General features: G+C 38.8%; 2 protein-coding genes across 4 annotated transcripts; one reads left to right on the forward strand and one right to left on the reverse strand.

Annotated features, from left to right (window-relative positions):
• Window positions 1–6: 6 nt before the first annotated feature.
• On the reverse strand, window positions 7–6,014 carry dmtf1 (cyclin D binding myb-like transcription factor 1; the record flags this gene model as incomplete). Its single annotated transcript, XM_046040564.1, has 12 exons — window positions 5,915–6,014; window positions 4,089–4,204; window positions 3,620–3,715; window positions 3,314–3,399; window positions 2,766–2,877; window positions 2,459–2,535; window positions 2,203–2,360; window positions 2,079–2,111; window positions 1,878–1,987; window positions 588–816; window positions 360–511; window positions 7–157 (listed from the first exon to the last, which is right to left on the reverse strand). Coding segments are annotated over exons 2-12 (1,313 nt in total), but the record flags the coding sequence as incomplete, so codon positions are not given.
• Window positions 5,745–15,472, forward strand: cwf19l1 (CWF19 like cell cycle control factor 1). 3 transcript variants are annotated; one of them, XM_046040561.1, is made up of 14 exons: window positions 5,745–6,052; window positions 7,803–7,887; window positions 8,027–8,111; window positions 8,418–8,519; window positions 8,885–9,099; window positions 9,278–9,393; window positions 9,867–9,951; window positions 10,251–10,403; window positions 10,575–10,737; window positions 11,990–12,069; window positions 12,473–12,682; window positions 13,227–13,346; window positions 13,550–13,647; window positions 14,281–15,472. In XM_046040561.1, exons 1-14 carry the CDS (start codon window positions 5,952–5,954, stop codon window positions 14,423–14,425), a joined length of 1,758 nt encoding a protein of 585 aa, XP_045896517.1. In that variant the 5' UTR covers window positions 5,745–5,951; the 3' UTR covers window positions 14,426–15,472. The 3 variants fall into 3 exon arrangements, with proteins under 3 accessions (XP_045896517.1, XP_045896518.1, XP_045896519.1); XM_046040562.1 differs by lacking the exon at window positions 5,745–6,052 and adding an exon at window positions 7,115–7,252; XM_046040563.1 differs by lacking the exon at window positions 5,745–6,052 and adding an exon at window positions 7,546–7,687.
• Window positions 15,473–19,704: the final 4,232 nt, after the last annotated feature.

Genomic DNA, 19,704 nt, shown 5'->3' on the forward strand with positions numbered 1-19,704 from the left:
TGCAGCGCGGCCACGGAGCCGGGGGCGGGGCTGCCACTGCTCTCCTCCAATCGGGTGAGTCGAATCTGGAGGGAGGAGGAGGAGGAGGAGGAGGGACTTCCCGGCCCGGACGATGTCTGCGATGACGCCATCAGCTCCTGGAGACCCTTCAGGAGCACTGCGGACACGCACATAACACACATTGTTTGAGCGTCAACAGTTTTCTGTGGTTTCTAATTATATTAATAATAATATCGGGACACGTCATAAAAAGACAATCGCAGATTTAAAACCAAAAGCGTAAAAGACATATAAAATCAAAAAGTAAACAATTAAAACGAATGAAGTTTAGACAAAAAAAACTTCCAGAGTTTGTGTACCGCTGAAGGGGATCTCCTTGTGATTGGCTACTTGTCTCTTGATGCTCCACCACTTAGATCGCAGCCACTGAGGCGATCGGACGCTGCTCCACCCGCCTGCGAGATCCTCCCACCTGATTTCATTCTCATCCTCCACTTCCAGCTCCGATATCCTGAAACACACGTTGTTAACTTATAAAGATGCCGTTATGTTATAATGTGTATTTACACTACTACACAACTCCGCACCTGCGTATGAGGTTGAGGTCGTCCTCCTTCATCCACTCCGTTCCTCCGCTGTGTTTCCAGTTCAGGTAGTTCAACCATTTCGACCGACACTGTTTCTCTGAGCGCGTGCGAACCTGATCGGCGACCGTCGCCCAGGAAACGCCTGCTGTGACCGCCGACCCCGGCGACACGCCCGCCATCTCGTAGACGACCTCGGTGAGACGCCTCTCCTCCTCCTCAGTCCATTTACCTGTTTAAAAAAAACAAAACCACGACAAATCCAACGCTCTAACTGAAATCAGTCTGCTGGGAGCTCAATACAGAGGCGACCAAAGTAAATCTTTCTGTAAATATGATAATCTCGTGATAGAACCGCCCAATAAATCACATGTATTCAGACATGTGATGTGTCTCTATGTCTTTTCAGCTCATTGTTCGGGTTTTATGGCCTGTAATTTTAACGTTTTGGTTCAGAGTATGTCCACATTCTCCGTTTCAAAATGCGTTGCCAAAATGCTGGATGATTGTTGTGCTTTCGGATTTACTAATGGAGGAGGAGACCAGCCTGAGCTGTGTTAGGTGAGGGATTCTCCAGAAGGTTAAAATAAACATTACCTCAGTTGAGCGCCGCCAGTGGTTACCTGGCGGTTTTTAACGGTAGAACTTGCAGTTTGTGTTCATATCTTTTTTTTCTTAAGTTGAAAAGTGATCCAAATAAAATTTGACTGCTTTTGTTGGTCCGTTGTTTTGCCCTCCAGGTCACCGCATGTCACGTGACTGAAAACTATGAATAGTTAAGAAGACAACCTGTGTTTATTTATTTTAAATATCAATATCGATCAATACACCGCAGAGCTCTTGTCAAACGTGGATTCATGTTAATGTAAAACAACATCTATGGGTCTTGATTTAATTATTATTTCTTACTCTTTCAGTTGTCTTAAAACAGAAACAGAAAATGTGCATATGTGCAAATATATGTAAATGAGAAACAAATATATTGTGACTTCAGCTGTATAAGAAACAGTCGGACGTTTTGGGAGCCCCTCTCGTTCGCCACGTTACCCAGACGTACTGTAGGTGAGCAGATGAAGAAGAAACACTAGTTTCATCGATCCCAGAGATACATCTGGGACGTTTTTAGCTTAGCTTAGCACAAAGACCGGAGGCAGGGGGAAACTGCTAGCCTAGTTCTTTTTTTAATGTAAAAAAGCACCAACAAATCCAAAGTGGTCTGATTTACTTTCTTATCTCCGTACCAGATAATATAGATAACAGTAAGTAAATGGAGTTACACACACTCCTCTGTACCTGTGTTGCATGTGTCCTTCATTAGTCGGCAGCGATCTTTGACAGAAGAAGCACTGCGACCCAGAGCTGATCCGATAGTCGCCCAGTCGTTCCCGTGTTTCTCCCTCAACCTGAAACCAGATACAAACAATATATATATATATATAAAACATACATGTCTTTTTGTTTTTGCGTTAAAAGAAGACAAGGGGATTTACTCACGCTTTTAGCTTCTCTATCTCATCAGGAGTATACCTTAGGGGTACAAAACAACAACAAATTACTATTAAAAATGAGAAATAAAGTCGTGAAGATGTGTTTCCCCGCCATCTTTTCCAGAACTCACTTGCCGACGTGGTTGCGGTTGTCGTACATTCGTAGAACTCGTCTGTAGACGGCGAACAGCGGCCTGTTTAACCCCAAGGCCACAGAGCGGTAGAAATCCTTCCTCTCCTCTTTGGACATCTCAAAAATGATCTCTGCTGGGTCTTCAATGCCGCGGCCCTGAAACACAAACACAGCGTGTACAGAGCAGAACTTGACATCTTCAGATGCAGTGAAGACGGAAATAAAGACGGACACAGTGACAGAAAGTAACGTACCTTTACATATCGATCGATGTTGCTCATCAGAATGTCAATCTCCTCTTTGGACCACATGCCCTGTTTCCACTTATGACCTGAAGTGGAAGAAATGTTGGATAGAACACTTTACAGGGCATTTCATTCGTGCATGTTTCCTGTTTTGAGGTTAAGAAGAAATAAAAAGAGATTTTAAGTGATATGTTTTATGACCTGAAAGACATGCAGAGGTGGTAATGTACTTTTTTTTGGCCCTGAGTAGTGTCTACAGGTCTTCCCTTCTGTCTCCTTAGGGCCCAAACAGCCTCGTAGCTGCCCTTTTACATACCTTTGTTAGTCAGTGTGTCTTTGTCTTCTTTTGTAGTGAACCAGGCCTGACTGACAGGTGACACCTCTGCCTTCTGATCGGGCGAGAGAGAGTCCTCATCCTCCTGCAGAATCTACACACAAACAAAGGCATTTTTCAGATAGCAACCGCAAATTCATCAAAACCAAAGCTTTGTAAAAAAAAAACAGAGATTTCAGTATTTAAACTACAAGCAGTCCTGAAACAATTAGTCCATCAATTGTTTGGCCAATCAAGAGAATAAATCAACAATAATTTTGATTATTCAAAAAATCAGTCCAAAATGCAAAACAATCGCTGTTTCCAGCTTATTTTATCACATTTTCAAATGAGGTTTGATGTGTCTTAATAAAAGGTAGTTGGGGCTGTTTACAAAACATCTTGAAGATAAAAAAGTAGCTCCTCACTGGGAGAGTTAGGAGAAACTCCTTAAAATAAAGTGGTCCAAGAATAAATTCACAAATCATTTTAGCTCTAAAAGAAGTTTGAGAGAAGTTCGAGGAAGTAAGTGCTGGTTCATTTATCTGTACCTGAATCTGAGCGACACCTTCCTCAGAGAGATCCCCGTCTGCCGTGGCCGTCATCGTCACCTCGAAGCCCTCGTCGTTTTCCGACACTGAGGGGATGAAAGAGAGAAAGAAAAAGTTTTCACAGCTACAGGGAAGAATATCTTGTGTTTATTTACTCATAACAAAAGCCTTATTAGTATGTGGGTGTCTTTTTATTATTATCAAGAAACTGAGAAATGGATTTTGGTTTTGCCTGGTTCTCACTCCTCCAAAGGGAAGTCTGAACAATAGGGTGGATGTTGGGATTAAACATTATGTGTTTCTCACTCGGTAAGGTCACCACGGAGAACTGAGGTGTGTCCGAGTCGTCCTGTTCTTCAGTAGAGAGGCGCACTTTCTTCTGAAGGGGCTCCAAGTCCTCATCTACGCACACATAATTAACACATGTAATGTACTAAATAGGCTTGTTTACATAAAACCAGGGCGGCAACTAACAATTATTTTCATTATTAATTACTTTACAGATTATTTTCCCAATTAATCGATTGTTTGGTTTATGAATTGTCAGAAAATAGTTATAAATTACAATTTCGAACGATCAAGAAAAGCCCTAACAAGATGTCTTAAAATGTCTTGTTTTGTCCGACCAACAGTTCAAAAACCCAGAAATATTCCGTTTACTGGCACATAATATAAAGCAAAGCAGCAGATTATTACAGTAGAGAAGGTGGATAATGTTAATAAGACCAAAAAGGAAATTAAAGCCAGGACGAAAGACATTTATGTGTTAACCCACCGTTGTGAGGACAGTGCAGTATGATGCTTCCATCACTGTCCTGAGTGAGCGTGACCGACTTGACAGTTTCTAACGCTGCAGCCTCCTCATCTTCTGTTGCTGAACTCATCGCACACCTGGTGATAAATAAAACACACTGACTGCTGTTTCGTGGCCACAGGTTTGTGTTATCATGGCAGTATTCATGGCCATAAATACCTGAAAGGGAAGGACTTTAAGTTCCGATCAATCGTAATCAAAAAGCAGAACTGGCAACTACTGTTTATATTGTGGAAGCTGCTTTTAAAACTGACACGTTTTAACATGGTCTCCATCTAAGGTCTCAATTAATCGCTCGATTATTTCCTCAATAAATTGTTTGGTCTAGAAATTGTCACAAAATAGAGAAAAATCTCATTATCTCAAGATACTTTGGTGACAACAGTACAACAACCACCCAAAAATATTTCATTTAAAATGATATAAAACAGAGATATTTGGCAATTGTACACACTGGAGCAGGAACCAGAGAACATCTGGCGTTTTTACTTAAAGAAAATTACTAAAATGATTAACAAAATCATTGCTGATTAACTAAAATCTAGTCTCCATACTGTAAAAACACTCACTGGCCACTTTATTAGATTTACCTGTACAATCTAACTGACTGCCACCTTCATGTAGGGCGAATGTAAATGGGGTGGACAAAACGTTATAAACACTTTTAATATGAGGCACTTCAGGACATAAAAAAAACTATAAAAAATGTTTATTTGCCAAAATACATAAACATAAAGCAAACAGCAATTCATAATAAGTAGCTCAATTTATAAAAATCATGATTTATAAACAAGTTGGGTATTTTAATAAAGATCGCAGCCTGGTGGAAACAATATGGAGGGGAGTTAACTGACCAATAATTTGTAGAAATATGTTATAATGGGTATTAAATGGATTTATGGCAATCAGTGATAAATTGCTGTTTTTTTAAACGAACGTCTGCAATGGGTGCAAACATTACACTCATTTGCATTCACACCAAACTCCCTTCATAAATAAACCAATTTAAAGCCAAATTGAAAATCGGCACAAGCATTCAACTGCCACATCAGTTCTTATGACATTTTACTAATCAATAGTTAGAATGGGTAAAATCGGGTGAGAAGTGATCCACAAATAAGTAAGTAATTTCAGTAAAAAGTAAGTAAAGCTTTAACTGCTCGCTACCGCCCTCCACTGTTTTCCAGTGGAAACAATTAAGATGTTCAATCGCAGCAGCAAGCCAACCCCGTAAATTGGCCATAATTTGTGATAATGTGTTGTGCTTGTTGGGACAGTGTGTATGCCAAATTGTAGGCTGGATCCTTTTTAAAACTAAAAGCAGCAGTGTATTTATTGTTCGGAAATCAGCATGACTGCACAATTGGTGATATTTTAAATTGAGTTCTGCATCGCTATTTGGAACAAAGCTGAAAAAACACTGGGATTCAGCGCAGAGATGGACGCGTGACTTTCTATGATGAAGACTGCAAAAACATTTCTTTTCGCCAACGTTACAATAGACAAAAGCATCCTAGCGGTGGAGGTGATGTGTCCAAGAGACAGACAGGATTCCGCTACTGGTGAAGCTCTATGCTAACCACTAGCATCCAGCAAGCTACACAGCTAAATGAAAGAGACGAAAAGTCTCCGGCGCCATGTTAGACAGCAAGGTAAAGGCGTATGGGCGGTTTGACGGTGCTTTAGCGATTTATCCTCGATTTTTCCCACTCGGAACTTTTTCTGCGCTCCCCTCGGCCCCGACTACCAAACAGAAACTGAATTTTACTTTTGATTTGGCTACTTACTTCCTGTTTTTGGTCCGGGGACTTGTAAGTTACCAGGATGAAGGTAAAGTGCCAGGATGGAGGGTCGGCCGTCCGAGGGCCCAGCGGGTTGCCAGATAAGAGGATTCTCCGTAAAATGTTACAAACACTGTTAAAAATGTCTGTATTTTATTCATTTATTTATTTATTTATTATTGAAAATGTGTAAAACAAAAACATCCGTAAAGAAATAACAATTAAAAAAAAGAAAAGTGGTTAAATAACATGATAATAAATAATTAAATAGTAATTCAATTTAACTTATTTTATATTTATCTTAAACGTGTATTTTAGTCTTTTCAATGTTTTCTTGCTTTTATCTTATATTGTTTCTGTATTATTGTTTTTGTCTTTACACTTGTTAAAGCACTTTGTAACTTGTTTTTGAAAAGTGCTCTACAAATAAAGATTATTATTATTATAATTATTATTATAAATTATTTAATTAGTATAACAATTATAACCAAGGACCAAGACGGTTTATTTAAATATTCCCGAAAAGGAGTGGGAAGAAGAAAAAATAAATCCCCACCCCTGTCCTCAAATCAAATGATTATAAATAATTTACCCACTTTCCAAATTACTATTTACACATGCTCTTCTTCAAGCCAAAATCAATTAAAAATTTACATCAATTATAAAAAAAGAGGAACACATATGAGGAAATGATACATTTCAGCAACTCAGAAACACAGATAACAAATAAATGGAACTGGTTCACACATTATGCACTTCAGATATTCTTTTCTATTCAATTTTAAATTACACAAAACATAATGTATGTTTATTTCAACATTAATTAATCTTGTTTGAATTTTGTTTATCATTACATACAGAAAAATTTAACAATAAATATAAATACAAAAATATAATCTAAACTTAAAGATCACTGATGAAGACCGGGATGCGGTTAAAAGCTCAGTAAAAATCTAATAAGTGATTAAATAAGCGATTATGTGATTAAAGTGTGTAATAAGTTTGCGTGTAAGAATCAAACCTGGCAACCACCCTGTCTGCTCTAAACTCTGTCCGGGTAACAACCTGACTTATTAATTTTATGTTTATCTATAATGTGAAGTAGAAATTAATAATCGGCATTAACACTAAATAAATGTGAATATTTTTAAATGAATATCCTGCACCTACATTTTGTAGATTAACGATGCGTGATTTATTGAGACGGAAGTGGTTCCGCTTTTATTTCGATCGGACCACTATTGGCGAAGAACGGGACATCCAAGCTGCAAAAATCGAAAACACACATTTTTTTGTACTTCTATCAATAAATTAGCTAAGCATGGGGGAACAACCAGTGAGAGTGTAAGTTTAAACTTATAAATGCGCTACTTAAACTGCGGCTTTAATGGCGTTTCATCTCGTTAAATGTGGTGGTTGAATCTGTGTTGTGTTTTATTTCGTCTTCAACATGATGCGACAGTTAAGACTTCACTGTCTAGTAAAACCATAAAACACATTTATAAAAGCCTTTGTGGATATGCGGGGCAACACAGGAGTTTCTTAGAAGTTTAAAAGTAGCTCAAGTTGTTTCATTTCCAACTAAATCACATACGGAACTCAACGACTCTCACCGAACCTCGTTCAAAATTTAGATAATTAAAGGTTGCGTTGCTTATCTACACATTTACACACATCATAAGACGTGTTGTAGAAACGTGAGCCTATCGGTAGTGGGGACAGAAGATTTCGGCTTACATTCACTCCACCAAAACACACAAATTGAGCGCTGAACATGATGTGAGAGTTTTTTAAATGCAAAACCAGTAGAGTCACTGTATGTTTATTCAGAGTCCTTAATGTTTATGCCCCATGATGTCTTGTTGATATGTATGTTCATATAATATATTTTCAGGTTGGCATGTGGGGATGTTGAAGGCAGACTAAACGCTCTGTTCAATCGAGTCCAGACCATCCAGAAGAAGACCGGAGAGTTTGATGTGAGTCAGTCAGTCTGATTCTGAAACATGTCCATTAGGGTCTTTGTAGATAGACAGTAAATTAACCTGAAGTTGGTCACATCATCCTTCAAGTTGTGGCTCATCAGCGTGTTGATGTTTTTGTGCTTTTTTCTCGCAGCTGCTGCTGTGCGTTGGAGAGTTTTTTGGAACGACACCAGAGGCTGAAGCAGAGTGGCAGCAGTACAAAGATGGAGCCAAGAAAGGTAGGAACATCTGAGTGACACGCTGTAAATTTTACACCAACTGAAGAGAAAAGTAGCTTTAAAGCATGTATTTTTTTATTGTTTAATTTGGGTTATTATACAGCATTATTGTGCCTTCAGTGTAAAATCACTGCTTTTTGCCATGAACCTTTGTTGCATCAAATCCCCTTATCTCTCTTATTTTTTATTACAAAAGAAACATCTTGTTAAAACAGTGAAAAACAGGCTAATAGACAGTATTTTGGATTCCGCACTTTGATCGGCTGGTGAGGAAATCGGACTAAAGTCTCTTTTGTGCCTCCTCAGCTCCCATCCACACTTACATCCTCGGAGCGGCGAGCCAGGAGACGGTGAAGAATTTCCCCAGCGCTGATGGCTGTGAGCTGGCCGACAACATCACGTATCTGGGTGGGACCAGTTTGTATATATGGGTACATCCCAATTCCCTTAAGTGCAAAAAGTGGAGGGACTTACATGCAAGGAAAGGATACAAGTTAGGAGAAAACATTTACGGGACATTCTGGTATATTTCAACCTGGCGTATTTCCCATAAATGTGGCGTCTGTGACTCTACGGCTTGTGCCACCTATGTTGTAGAGATTTAGGCAACATGTGTTTATTGCTGAAAGGCAACAGACTCTCTGAAATGTTTTCTAGGTGGAGCAATGATCGATCAAATAAGGGAATTGGGATGTACCCGGAGGTTTGGTTTGTTTTGCTTTGATATATAGTTTCCATTATTAAACATGTTGATCTGTATGTGTGTGTTTCAGGGCGGCGAGGTGTGTTCACGGGCGTTTCAGGATTACAGATAGCCTACGTCAGCGGTCGGGAGGCCCTGCAGGAACCGGCCCCGGCTCACTGCTTCACGTCCAAAGATCTGTCGGCCCTCGTGGCTCCGCTGACCAGCAACTCTAAATTCAGAGGTGTCGACATCCTGCTGACGTCACAGTGGCCCCGAGGAGTGTGGCATTACGGAAATAACCCGGTAACGAGGAAATTCAAGCCCAGAATATATACAATACAGCTGAAGAAGCCTGTGATATATTGTCAGAAGCTCCAGAACAGCCACTAAATGGATCTTATAGTGAGGTTGATTTATCAGCTGCTGTTTCCAAGGTCAAGAATTAAGGCTCTGCTGTTGTTTTCATGTGTCTCTGTCGCAGGAAGTGAACACTAAGTTCTGTGGTAGCGGCTCCGTCGCCAACCTCGCTGACAAACTGAAACCACGATACCACTTTGCTGCACTAGAGGGCGCTCACTACGAAAGACTCCCATACAGGTAGACCGTACAGTTGTGGAGGGCTCTCTTTTCACCTTTCAGCAACAAGGAAGTGCTCTGACTCCCATTATTTTGTCTTTTAACTTCCTGTCTTCATCGGAAGTGGGAATGTGTCGCAGTGTGTAGACTGACATCTGCTCGTGCTTGAATTTGTCTAAATAAGTTTCATAATATAATGTACAGTGTGAAGGACTGACAGAGCTGGTTGGGAACCACTGGATTAAAATACTAAACTGTATATAAAGTTAACAATCTAATAATAATGATAATTTAACATTTTGCTGATAATTCTTTACTTTAAAATGTTGATAGCAGTACTTTTAATTTTTTTTTGGTGCCTTTACTTATGTAAAGCACCTTAAAAGTTCTTCCACCACTGCCGACTGACGTACCAGTGGATTTAACTTCTTGACTCTCCCTCTGTTACACTCTGTGTTAACGGTACTGTGCGTGTTTCCATTATCCATCCTCAGGAATCATGTTATTCTCCAGGAAAACGCTCAGCACGTCAGCCGCTTCATCGCCCTGGCAAGCGTCAACAACCCCGCCAAAAAGAAGGTGTGTGAATGCCAGGCTTTGATTGAAGCAACGAGCTAATCGCGTTTTATTTAAATCATCTTTGTAGACACTATGGAGATTTCAAACTGTGACGAGTGCGAAAAGGCTGGAGAGGCAAATGTTCTGCCATAGGTTAAGGGGAGAGGTTGATACAGGTCCTCTAAAATCAACTGGAAGTCAGTTATTGTGGTTTGGTGTCCGGTTTGTACCTGCAACATGAGTTAACAACAACATGGGGTAACACAGTAACACCATCACATCCTGAGCTTTCTGTCTGTCTGTCTGTATGACTGCTGCAGTATTTGTACGCCTTCAACATAATCCCCATGAAGACCATGGATTCATCAGAGCTGGTGAAGCAGCCGCAGGACGTGACAGAAAACCCCTACAGATGCTCCACCAAAGACAAGACAGACAATCAAAAGAGCGGCTTCAGCGCCACAGAGGAAGAGGTAAAGAGAGAGAGAGTTTGTGCTTGTTTTCATCATGACGAAGAATGTGGTCACACCGCCGTATTATGGAGATTCACCTCACCCAAAAAGCCTTCCTGTATTCCTTTTATGTAATGCGTTATTTATTTTGAAAACTCAACCCAGTCTTCGCGCTTCCTGTCGTCTTTTCAGGAGCCGGCCCGTCAGTTCTTCTTCGATCTGAGCAAGAAGCAGGGCGGAGGCCCTCGGGGACGCGGCTGGAAGAGACATTCAGACGGACGAGGGCGAGGACGAGACCAGCACCACGACGGAGACGGGCATCATGAGGGACAGCCCAAACAGCCCCGCAGGCACCGTGAGTCCAGCCAAACTGGGAAAACCTGTTTTCAAAGTAGTAGAAATTGTAGTACGATGATTAAAGTCTAAAGCCCCATTCGGGACAGGATTAACGTTACAACGCAACATTCCAGGTGGCATCGGGAATATAATAATCACAATAATAACAATATTTATTTATAGAGGGTTTTATTTTAAATCCATGTTACAAAGTGCTTCACAGCAGGCAGCAAAATACAACACACAGGTCAGGTTTTAAAAGAAAACATTTTAAGCAATCAAAAGACAGTTGAATGAAAATTAAAAGCCAAGTAAAATCAGGAAAGGCTCTGTGATAAAAGTATTTTTCAAGTAGGGACCTAAAGAGGTTCACTGACTCAGCCAACCTGATTTCCTCGGGCAGGCTCTTCCAGATCCTCGGTACCCCTTGAGTTTTCAGCCGGGGCCCCGGAAACAGACGGCAGACCTCAGCTGAGGATTTCAGAGTACTTGCCGGCACGTACGGTACTAAAATGTCGGACATATAGCGGGGAGAGAGGCCACGAAGAGCCTTTAAAAGTTTTAAAATCTATTCTGAAACTGGCTGTTGCAGTAATCCTGGTGTGACGAGATGAAGGCGTGTAAAAAGATCTGTGTTTTTAAAAGTTAAGATGATCATATTTTTCTAAGATAATAAAAACACGATAACACAGATTGCAGACTTTTTCTTCCCATGTGCTGCGACCCAATGAAGAGAATTTCTTGTTTTGTCTGAGTTCAGCTGAAGAAAATGTTTTGACATCTAGTTTTTTACATGGCAGGATATTTTCTGTAATATTGTTCCCACAGACACAAGCACAGCGTAGAATTATAGTGCTGCTAGTAATGTCAAGTGTTAGACTAATATTATGAACATGTAATATGTGTATAGAAAGATTTGTTTTCACAAAGATCACCCTGTCTTCTCGGCGCTTCAGAGCCGTCCGAACAATGTGATGTATCCTTAAAAATGTGTCTCCAAATTCATTGCAAGGTTCTAGCAATCAAAAATAGCTGAATGAACACACTGTGCTGTGCCTGAAACCATCTACATACTAAATCTAAGTAGGTTTTTACAGTGTTTTCATACTGGATCAGCGACAGTCGGTATGCATACTAAAGGAAAAACTACATTTTCCTCTCCCAGTAAAATGGAGGCTTTGTTTTATTTTAGGTTCAACACCATCGAAAGGGCCTTGGATGGTAAAATGTTAAAACTGTATTAAAATATTTTGTCTTTCCTTTGTGCGCAGCTCAGCCGACTGGTCCCTGCTGGTTCTGTCTGGCCAGTCCTCAGGTGGAGAAACACCTTGTCATCAGCATAGGATCACATGTGAGTTTATACTACAGATAAGTACTCACAAGCCCTGCTCCAGACATTAATATATCATTAACACCCAGGGCCTCATTATTGGCACAAGTAATTATGTTACTGCCTGAAAGATTTTCATTTAAACAAATATCTGTTAATCTATCGCCGAATGAGGTAACACGAGATGAAAGTACTGCAATATTTATATATTTGCAGTATATCAAATTGGGTCTGTGGCGAAATTCCTGGGAAAAAAACGCTGCATTAAGTTACTGCTAATGTTTCCATAATTCTGGGACCTGTAGTATTAAAAGAAACGTGTTGTTACCACAAGTAACCACAGGTGTCGCCAAATCTACCAGACAGGAAATCTTTAGGATTACAACTTTTAAAACACACTTACCAGGAGTGATGTTTTTTGCAGTGTTACCTGGCTATGGCTAAAGGCGGTCTGACTCCTCACCACATGCTGATCCTCCCCATCGGTCACTACCAGTCTGTGGTGGAGCTCAGCTCGGAGGTGGTGGAGGAGATGGAGAAGTACAAGTCGGCCCTGATGAGCTTCTACAAGAGCAAAGGAGAGCGCTGTGTGCTGTTTGAGAGGAACTACAAAAGCCAGCACCTGCAACTACAGGTAGAAACGCACAAACACAGGCAGCCTTGCTACTGAACGGTTCTGCAGAATAAACCCAAAATTACTCTGTGACAGATAAATATTACATACAAAACAGTATAAGTATAGGAAGTTTTGCAGGGTGGGACTTTGATATCACACCGAAATTAAAAATCTTATGCAACTTTCCTTCTAATATAGAAAATACACTCCCTTTTTAATTTTTCACTCTATATATTTTCATTTTTAAAATGAATTTGTTGCAATATATAATGTCTCCTAACATATTCAAATTGATTGAGTTGTCCGAACAACATTCCACAACTCAAAAGTATTGACTGTACTATCTTATTATTCTTAGATAACTAAAAAATCCTCAAATATTCACATTTGAGAAGCAGGATCCAGTGTTTGTTTCAACATTTTGACTTTATAAAGATGATTATCAAAAGAGTTGCTGAGTATTATTATGACTATTATTTTGTCCACTCGGTTTACATTACTTATTACCCGTTGGTGCGTTGGGGTGTGCCACGTGTTTTTAGTATTGTGTATCGTTGTTCAGGTCGTCCCGGTGCCACTGGACCGCTGCTCCACAGAGGACATCAAGGAGGCGTTCATGGTCCAGGCTCAGGAACAGCAGATGGAGCTGATGGAGATTCCTGAACACACCGACCTCAAACAGGTACATGTGCAAATATACATACACCTAGAAAAGAAAACCACACACACATGTACAGTAGAAGTATACATGTGCTGATTATATGCTTTTGTTTTTAAAATCAACATTTAGATTTTTTTCAGATTCAGCTGAACACAATGTAGGAAATGGAAAAGCTCCATTAGGCCAGAACATTTAAATTGGTTTGTATGTTTGTGCGTGTTCAGATTGCTCCTCCAGGGACTCCGTATTTCTATGTGGAGTTGGACTCGGGGGAGAAACTCTACTACCGCATCCAGAAACATTTTCCTCTGCAGTTTGGAAGGTTAGTAGCACTTCTAATTAAATCTTAAACTCCACTCATACAGGATTAATTTTACAGGGGAAGGTGGGTTCACTATGCTCCTCTGTAATTTAACTAATTGTTACGAACATTTTAACAATCAGGAAATTACAGGTTGTGGTCTGTAAAAGACATTCAGCAGTACATCAAGAAAAGAGAAAGCTAAAAGCCTCCCCAGGGGGCGCCAGAGAGTTGAAAGGAGGCAAATATAAAATAGTGAATTTAAAAAAAATCTTAAATTCACCTTCTCAGAGTCATAACTCGGACATGAAACACATATTGATATAATTCAGTGTGAGTTAAACTTTCCAAGAATATCATTACCTCTGCAAATAAATGTCCATAAAGCCGCACAGAAATCATAGAAAAAAAGATCTTAAAATAAGAACCTGCATGAGAGAATCATCACATCTTTAAGATTTCTTCAGTATCAAAGTAATCCAGGGCACAAATTTGCCAAAAAGTAAGCTTAAAAAAAAAACAGGGCTCAAAAGAGAATAGCAGCACCTTCCTGTAGCTGATATTACAACAGAGCATTTGATGAGCTTTCACGGGGTCTTGCTCTCCTGATCTCTTAATTTTTTATTTCATATTGGTGTGTGCGTGTGCGCGTAGAGAGGTTCTGGCCAGCGAGCCGTTACTGAACATCCCGACTCGAGCTGACTGGAAGGAGTGTAAACAGAGCAGAGAGGAGGAGGAGGAGAGCTGCAAACAGCTGAGAGACGACTTCCAGCCGTTTGACTTCGCCTGGGAAGACTAACCCACACACATGTAGATACAGTTACCATGACCACAGCCAGGATCATTGATGGCATTGCTGTTTTTGTTTACTGTTGTTTTATTTTTTCTACATTTCCCCCCTTAAACTATAAAAAAGCAATACTATGACATTTTGGGAAATACGCTTATTTGATTTGTGACGGAGAGTTAGATGAGACGATTCATACCACTCTCATTGTGTGTGCGGTGAATATGAAGCCTGTTAGCTTAGCTTAGCATAAAGACTGCAAAGAGTGAACTTTAAAAGTGCTGGTTGGCAGATTTCGTTACCTTTGGACAGATTCAAGGTAGCCGTTTAACCCTGTTTAAAGTCTTTAAGCTAAGCTACGCTAACCAGCTGCTGGCTCCAGCTCTCCAAGAAATCAGAGTGCTATCAATCTTCTCATCTTACTCTGGGCAAGAATGCAAAAAAGCGTATTTCCCAAATACGGCCAAATGTTTTATACGGGTGTTGTCTTTTTAATAATATTTGACAGTTGTTGCTTTTGAAGTCATGGAGGGAACTGAGATATTTGCAGAAACGTTTTATAAGCAAGGATCATAAAAGCGTCTGTTTAAAGTTAACATTTTTCATCTTTTGTTTATCAAAGTGACATTTAAATTTATGAAACTTGTAGAAACGTTTTCCAAAAACTAGAGACTTGTTGCCGGCAAGAAGCTGGGAGACATGCTCAAAAGTGATAAAACACAATTAGGACTTCTGTGTGTTAAATGTCAGCAGTGACTGGTTTGGATTGCTGTCTTTTGGTTTGCAAAGATGTTTGTCTTTTAGTACTTCCTGATACATAAAAAGACCAGAAATCCACCTTCGAGTTTGTTCAGCTGCTTTTTCACAATAAAATATAAAATCTGCAGACTAAGGTTCTAAAAAAAACTTAGATAAAATACTGTTTAAATCTGAACAGCAGCTGCGCAACCTTTTCTATACTTCTTTTGTTTTAAGCTCAACTCTGGGGATAAATTGTTTTTTAATGTATTTCTTGTCTTTTGTAAATGAACAATAATTAAACTCTCATTTTCACATTCATTTCTTGGTGTCATGATGTTCACTTGTTTCATGGGAGCAATGATTTTTTTAACCACAATTAGTAATTTAAACCTGCAAGGCCTTTGTCAGAAAAACATCCATGTGAACAAAAAGCAGGCGATCTAACAACAAATGACAGTTTATCTACGGTTAGGATCACATGCAACATAATAACACCCCTATCAATTTGCACTGTACGGAGAAAATACTGTACATGTGTAAAGAGAAAAAAATGTACATTGTGCAGAGTTTGCATTAGAAACTAATCGTATTGCAGATTTGGACATCAAAGTGAAAACATGTTTGTTTGAAAAGGGTTTTATGTCAAATTCCTCATTTAATAAATCCAAAAGTGTTTCATGTTGTGTTTTTTCCCCAGATCAACACATCTATGAGACTTTTTTACTTTTATACTTCTATATTTTTACTTTTAATAGAAACTCTTGTCAGCATAACACATTACAGTTCAACAGAAATTCTCTACAATTGTCATAAGGTTGAATCAACAACCAGTTTAAACAAAAGTTCATGAAGAAGGATTTATTGCAGGAATGTTGCATTAATTTTAGCTAGGTGTACCTAATAAACTGGCCACTGAGTGTATTAAATTATTAATAGCATGTGTGAGCGCGCACACAGGTTAAATGTTGTTCTTCATAGTAATCACCAGGATATTTGTGTGATGGTCATTTAGTGCTACAGTTGCACGATTTAACCACTGTAGGGCGTTGATTTTTCACATTTGTCTTAAAATTTTGTAGTCCGCTGTATTTGTCAGTGGTTTAAGTCGACCGTGTCGATTATCCAGTGACTGTGGGACACTTTCGTGGAAGTCACTGTTTTAAATGTTCATTTTAATAGCACAGATCCTCACGTTCCACTGTGATGGAGGTAAAAATCAGTTGTGGATATGTTATAAACTGCAAATAAGATCACTCCCAGGTGTATCTAAACTGCTTTTTTATTAGGGCTCCTTGCTTATGAATCTAGATGTTATTTTTGTTATTTATATTTCACCTACCGCATTACTTTATTGAACATTTATTCTCGACAGAACCTATTTTCAGCTGATTATTCAGTGAATTTTATACATGGTCCTGTACTGACCTAAAACGTCAACATCTATCTGCGTTTTTGTGTTTAGTGTAAGAAAAAGTAACCTCGCTGCAGACTATATGGAAAACCCATTATGATGATTAGCCACAATGCACCTGCAGATTTTTGTGTAGTTATTATGTATGACCTGTCCTCTGAAAAGTTCAGCCTTACAGATTTCACGAAGGGAACATGTTGTCTCACGCATCTCATATTTCAGAATCTACCTTAATACATTTATGTATTTACATATAGGCCTACATTTAGCAGGAAATGTAAAGACAACACTTCAAATAAAGCAAAATAGTTTCTGAACATGTGTGGTGGTCCTGACATTTTCCTAAAAGTAAGATCTACATCTACATTAGTGGTTCCCCTTTTAGTGATACCCAAATACCCCACAGCCTCATTCAGATTAATTCACCGACCCCTTCATCAACACCCATCTTGTTCCAAATATGTTAATTTATTTTAAACTGGATGTTATTAATTACATAAAAGTGGATATTGTTAAAAAAAAATGTATTCAATCAATTGGACCGTAACTGTTTAGGTTGCTTTGTACAGTTACTACTTATTGGACTGGCAGAAGCTGAAAGTTTCAAACATGCCTACTTCTAGCTAACTTTTACGTCAAACTGTTACTTTTAGCTAACTATTTTGTTTATGTATTTTGACAATTTAGGCTACTTTTACCTAACTATTTCAACAGTTTTCCATCACTGTGGGCCTACTTTAGCTAACATTTACATCAATCTGTTAATTTCACCTAACTGTTTTGTTTATCTATTTTGACAATTTAGGCTACTTTTAGCTAACTATTTCACTGTTTATCTAATACTTTAAGCCAACTTTCAAAAGTTAACCATAATTAAAACTATTTTACCGTTGTAATTATTTAGCTATCTATTTTAACAATTTATAAATTTATGACTTTACTAGGTTACTAATATGTACATATTTTACTTTAAGCCAACTTTTTCATTGGCCTAACCATTACCTTACAGAAGCTGTTACCATTTATCCCTTATCCATTACTTTTAGCTCACTATTTCTTCCATTTATCCACTTTTAGCTTATTGCTAAGACTCTCAAATCCAGCATGTAGTGTTCAGCTGCTGACTCAATATGTGGATCTATTTTTATCAGGCAAATCACTGATTTGCGCCTTTAAACCTAAACATTGAGTGAATTATTGAAGCTGAAGATGGAAATCCTAAATGAAGTCACAGAATTATCCTTTTAGCGCCCACACAGGATGCAGCTGACTCTCTTTGGTCTGATCAGATTATGTGGGCATCTTTCCACAGGACTGTTTATTGTCACATGAGGTTGAAATTACAGGTTGTTATAAATGAGAATCTGATTGCAATTTAGTGGCTTATCTAGACTGGATAAATAAACTTACGAGGCTGACATTTGGGCAATCATTAAAAAGTTTATATGGTTCTCATTGTTTCCCACTTTGATGATTTTTATAGACATTTCGTCACGTTATAGCCGAAAAAGTACAGATGTAAAGTACAGATGTAAAGTAATTGTCATTTATTAATGTTAATAATTAGACATGTGGTCTTACTGCAGTCAGTTTGCAGTGAGATCTAGACCCTTTACTGACATTACAATATGTGAGGAAATACTCCATGGCAAGGGTTAAATTCAAAGATTTATTTTGTGGTTTAGCTTGTTAGCATCAGAATCAGGTTTATTGCGAAGTAGGTTTATGGTTTTCACATACAAGGAATTTGATATATTAGTGCATAACAATAAACACTGAAAGAGAAATTTTTTTTTGAATGATAGAGCTGTGCAGTTCATGCAGGAATGTGCAAAAATTCATAGTATGAAATAAAAGGAGTATTTGCAATATAGAGATTATGTAATGCACTGAGACAGATGATGAGACTGTTAATTTATAACGTGTAGTGGTTATGGGATGGAATAAGAGCCAGTGTCAGTGGGGGTCCCAGGCCTTATTGAGGAGCCCAGCTGTCGGCAGGAAGAAACTGTTCTTGTGGTGTGTAGTTTTGGTCCTAATTGGACTGCAGCCTCCTGCCAGCTGGGAGGGATCAAACACCAGAGCAGGCCCAGTACCACAAGGTGTCTGAAGAGGGCTTAGCCCCCTAAGTGGTGTTTTTTTCTATCTCTGTTTAAGTAGAAAAAACTGTTCATTTTTGTACCAATTCTGCTGGTTTGGCGAGTCAGAGAATTACTTTGCCAATAATACAATTTTAGGCTATTTGCATAGGTGTATGCTAGCACTGAAACGGACTGTTGGAGATCGATAGAAAGACAGACAGACAGACAGACAGAACACGTCCCTTAGTTTTGATTTTTTGCCTGTTGTGGTTGGAAATAGATTTCCCGTCCTACTAGCCAAGCCCACACCTGCTTGGCTTCAGTCATTAAGCAGAAACAGAGTACACGTTGGTATGGCTGCTGGTCTTTAAATTGGTTTTACTTATTTGAATTTCCCTGTTTTTTTTATTTAGTTAGCTGTCAATTGTACTTTCTTTGCAGTTTATTTCCCTACACGAAGGTCTAAATACTTTGAATTGAAAGCAATATGAGTCTAAGAATACTGGATTCAGCTTTAAGTCATCCTCTGGCTACCTAAAATATCTGTACCACTAGTAGTATCAACTTTATATATAAACAAGGGTTTTCAGTAAAATGTCAGGTCAGTCACACGGACAGATACCTTTACCATAAACTAATTTGATTGATACATTTTGACTGGATCTCACACAAGAATGAATCCGTATGCACTACATGATATTATTGTCATCTTTTTTGGTGAACTCTTCTTATTGTCATTTTATTTAACAAAATCATATTGTATTTATCAGTTTAGTTTTCCCCCCTTTGTGCTCCTTTTTTCTTTTCTTAATTAGAGTGAAGGGGAGGTCCATTTGTCCTGTCCTGTTTTGTTTCTATTACTGGTTTTATGTTTTTGTGTAGTATGGTTCTGGAGGAGAAAGTCAATTAGTTTCTCTAACCCCAGCCCTAAAAATGAAGAAATGTAGGAAAGAGCAAAACAAAGTTGTTATGACATTATTAATATGTTGCGTTTTATCTTGTATTTGATGTAAAAGTAATACTCTTTAGATACAGTAACATGAAAAAGTCATTATGTG

The sequence above is a fragment of the Micropterus dolomieu genome, linkage group LG23 (assembly GCF_021292245.1).
Source record: "Micropterus dolomieu isolate WLL.071019.BEF.003 ecotype Adirondacks linkage group LG23, ASM2129224v1, whole genome shotgun sequence".
NCBI classification, from domain to species: Eukaryota; Metazoa; Chordata; class Actinopteri; order Centrarchiformes; family Centrarchidae; genus Micropterus; species Micropterus dolomieu.

Excerpts from the sequence above, each read along its gene's own strand:
- cwf19l1 (XM_046040561.1), top strand. The coding sequence starts at position 5,952 with ATGAAGGTAAAGTGCCAGGATGGAGGGTCGGCCGTCCGAGGGCCCAGC. Across the intron at positions 8,520-8,884 it reads CGACAACATCACGTATCTGG|GGCGGCGAGGTGTGTTCACG; the intron begins GTGGGACCAGTT and ends TGTGTGTTTCAG. Across the intron at positions 13,648-14,280 it reads TTTCCTCTGCAGTTTGGAAG|AGAGGTTCTGGCCAGCGAGC; the intron begins GTTAGTAGCACT and ends GTGTGCGCGTAG.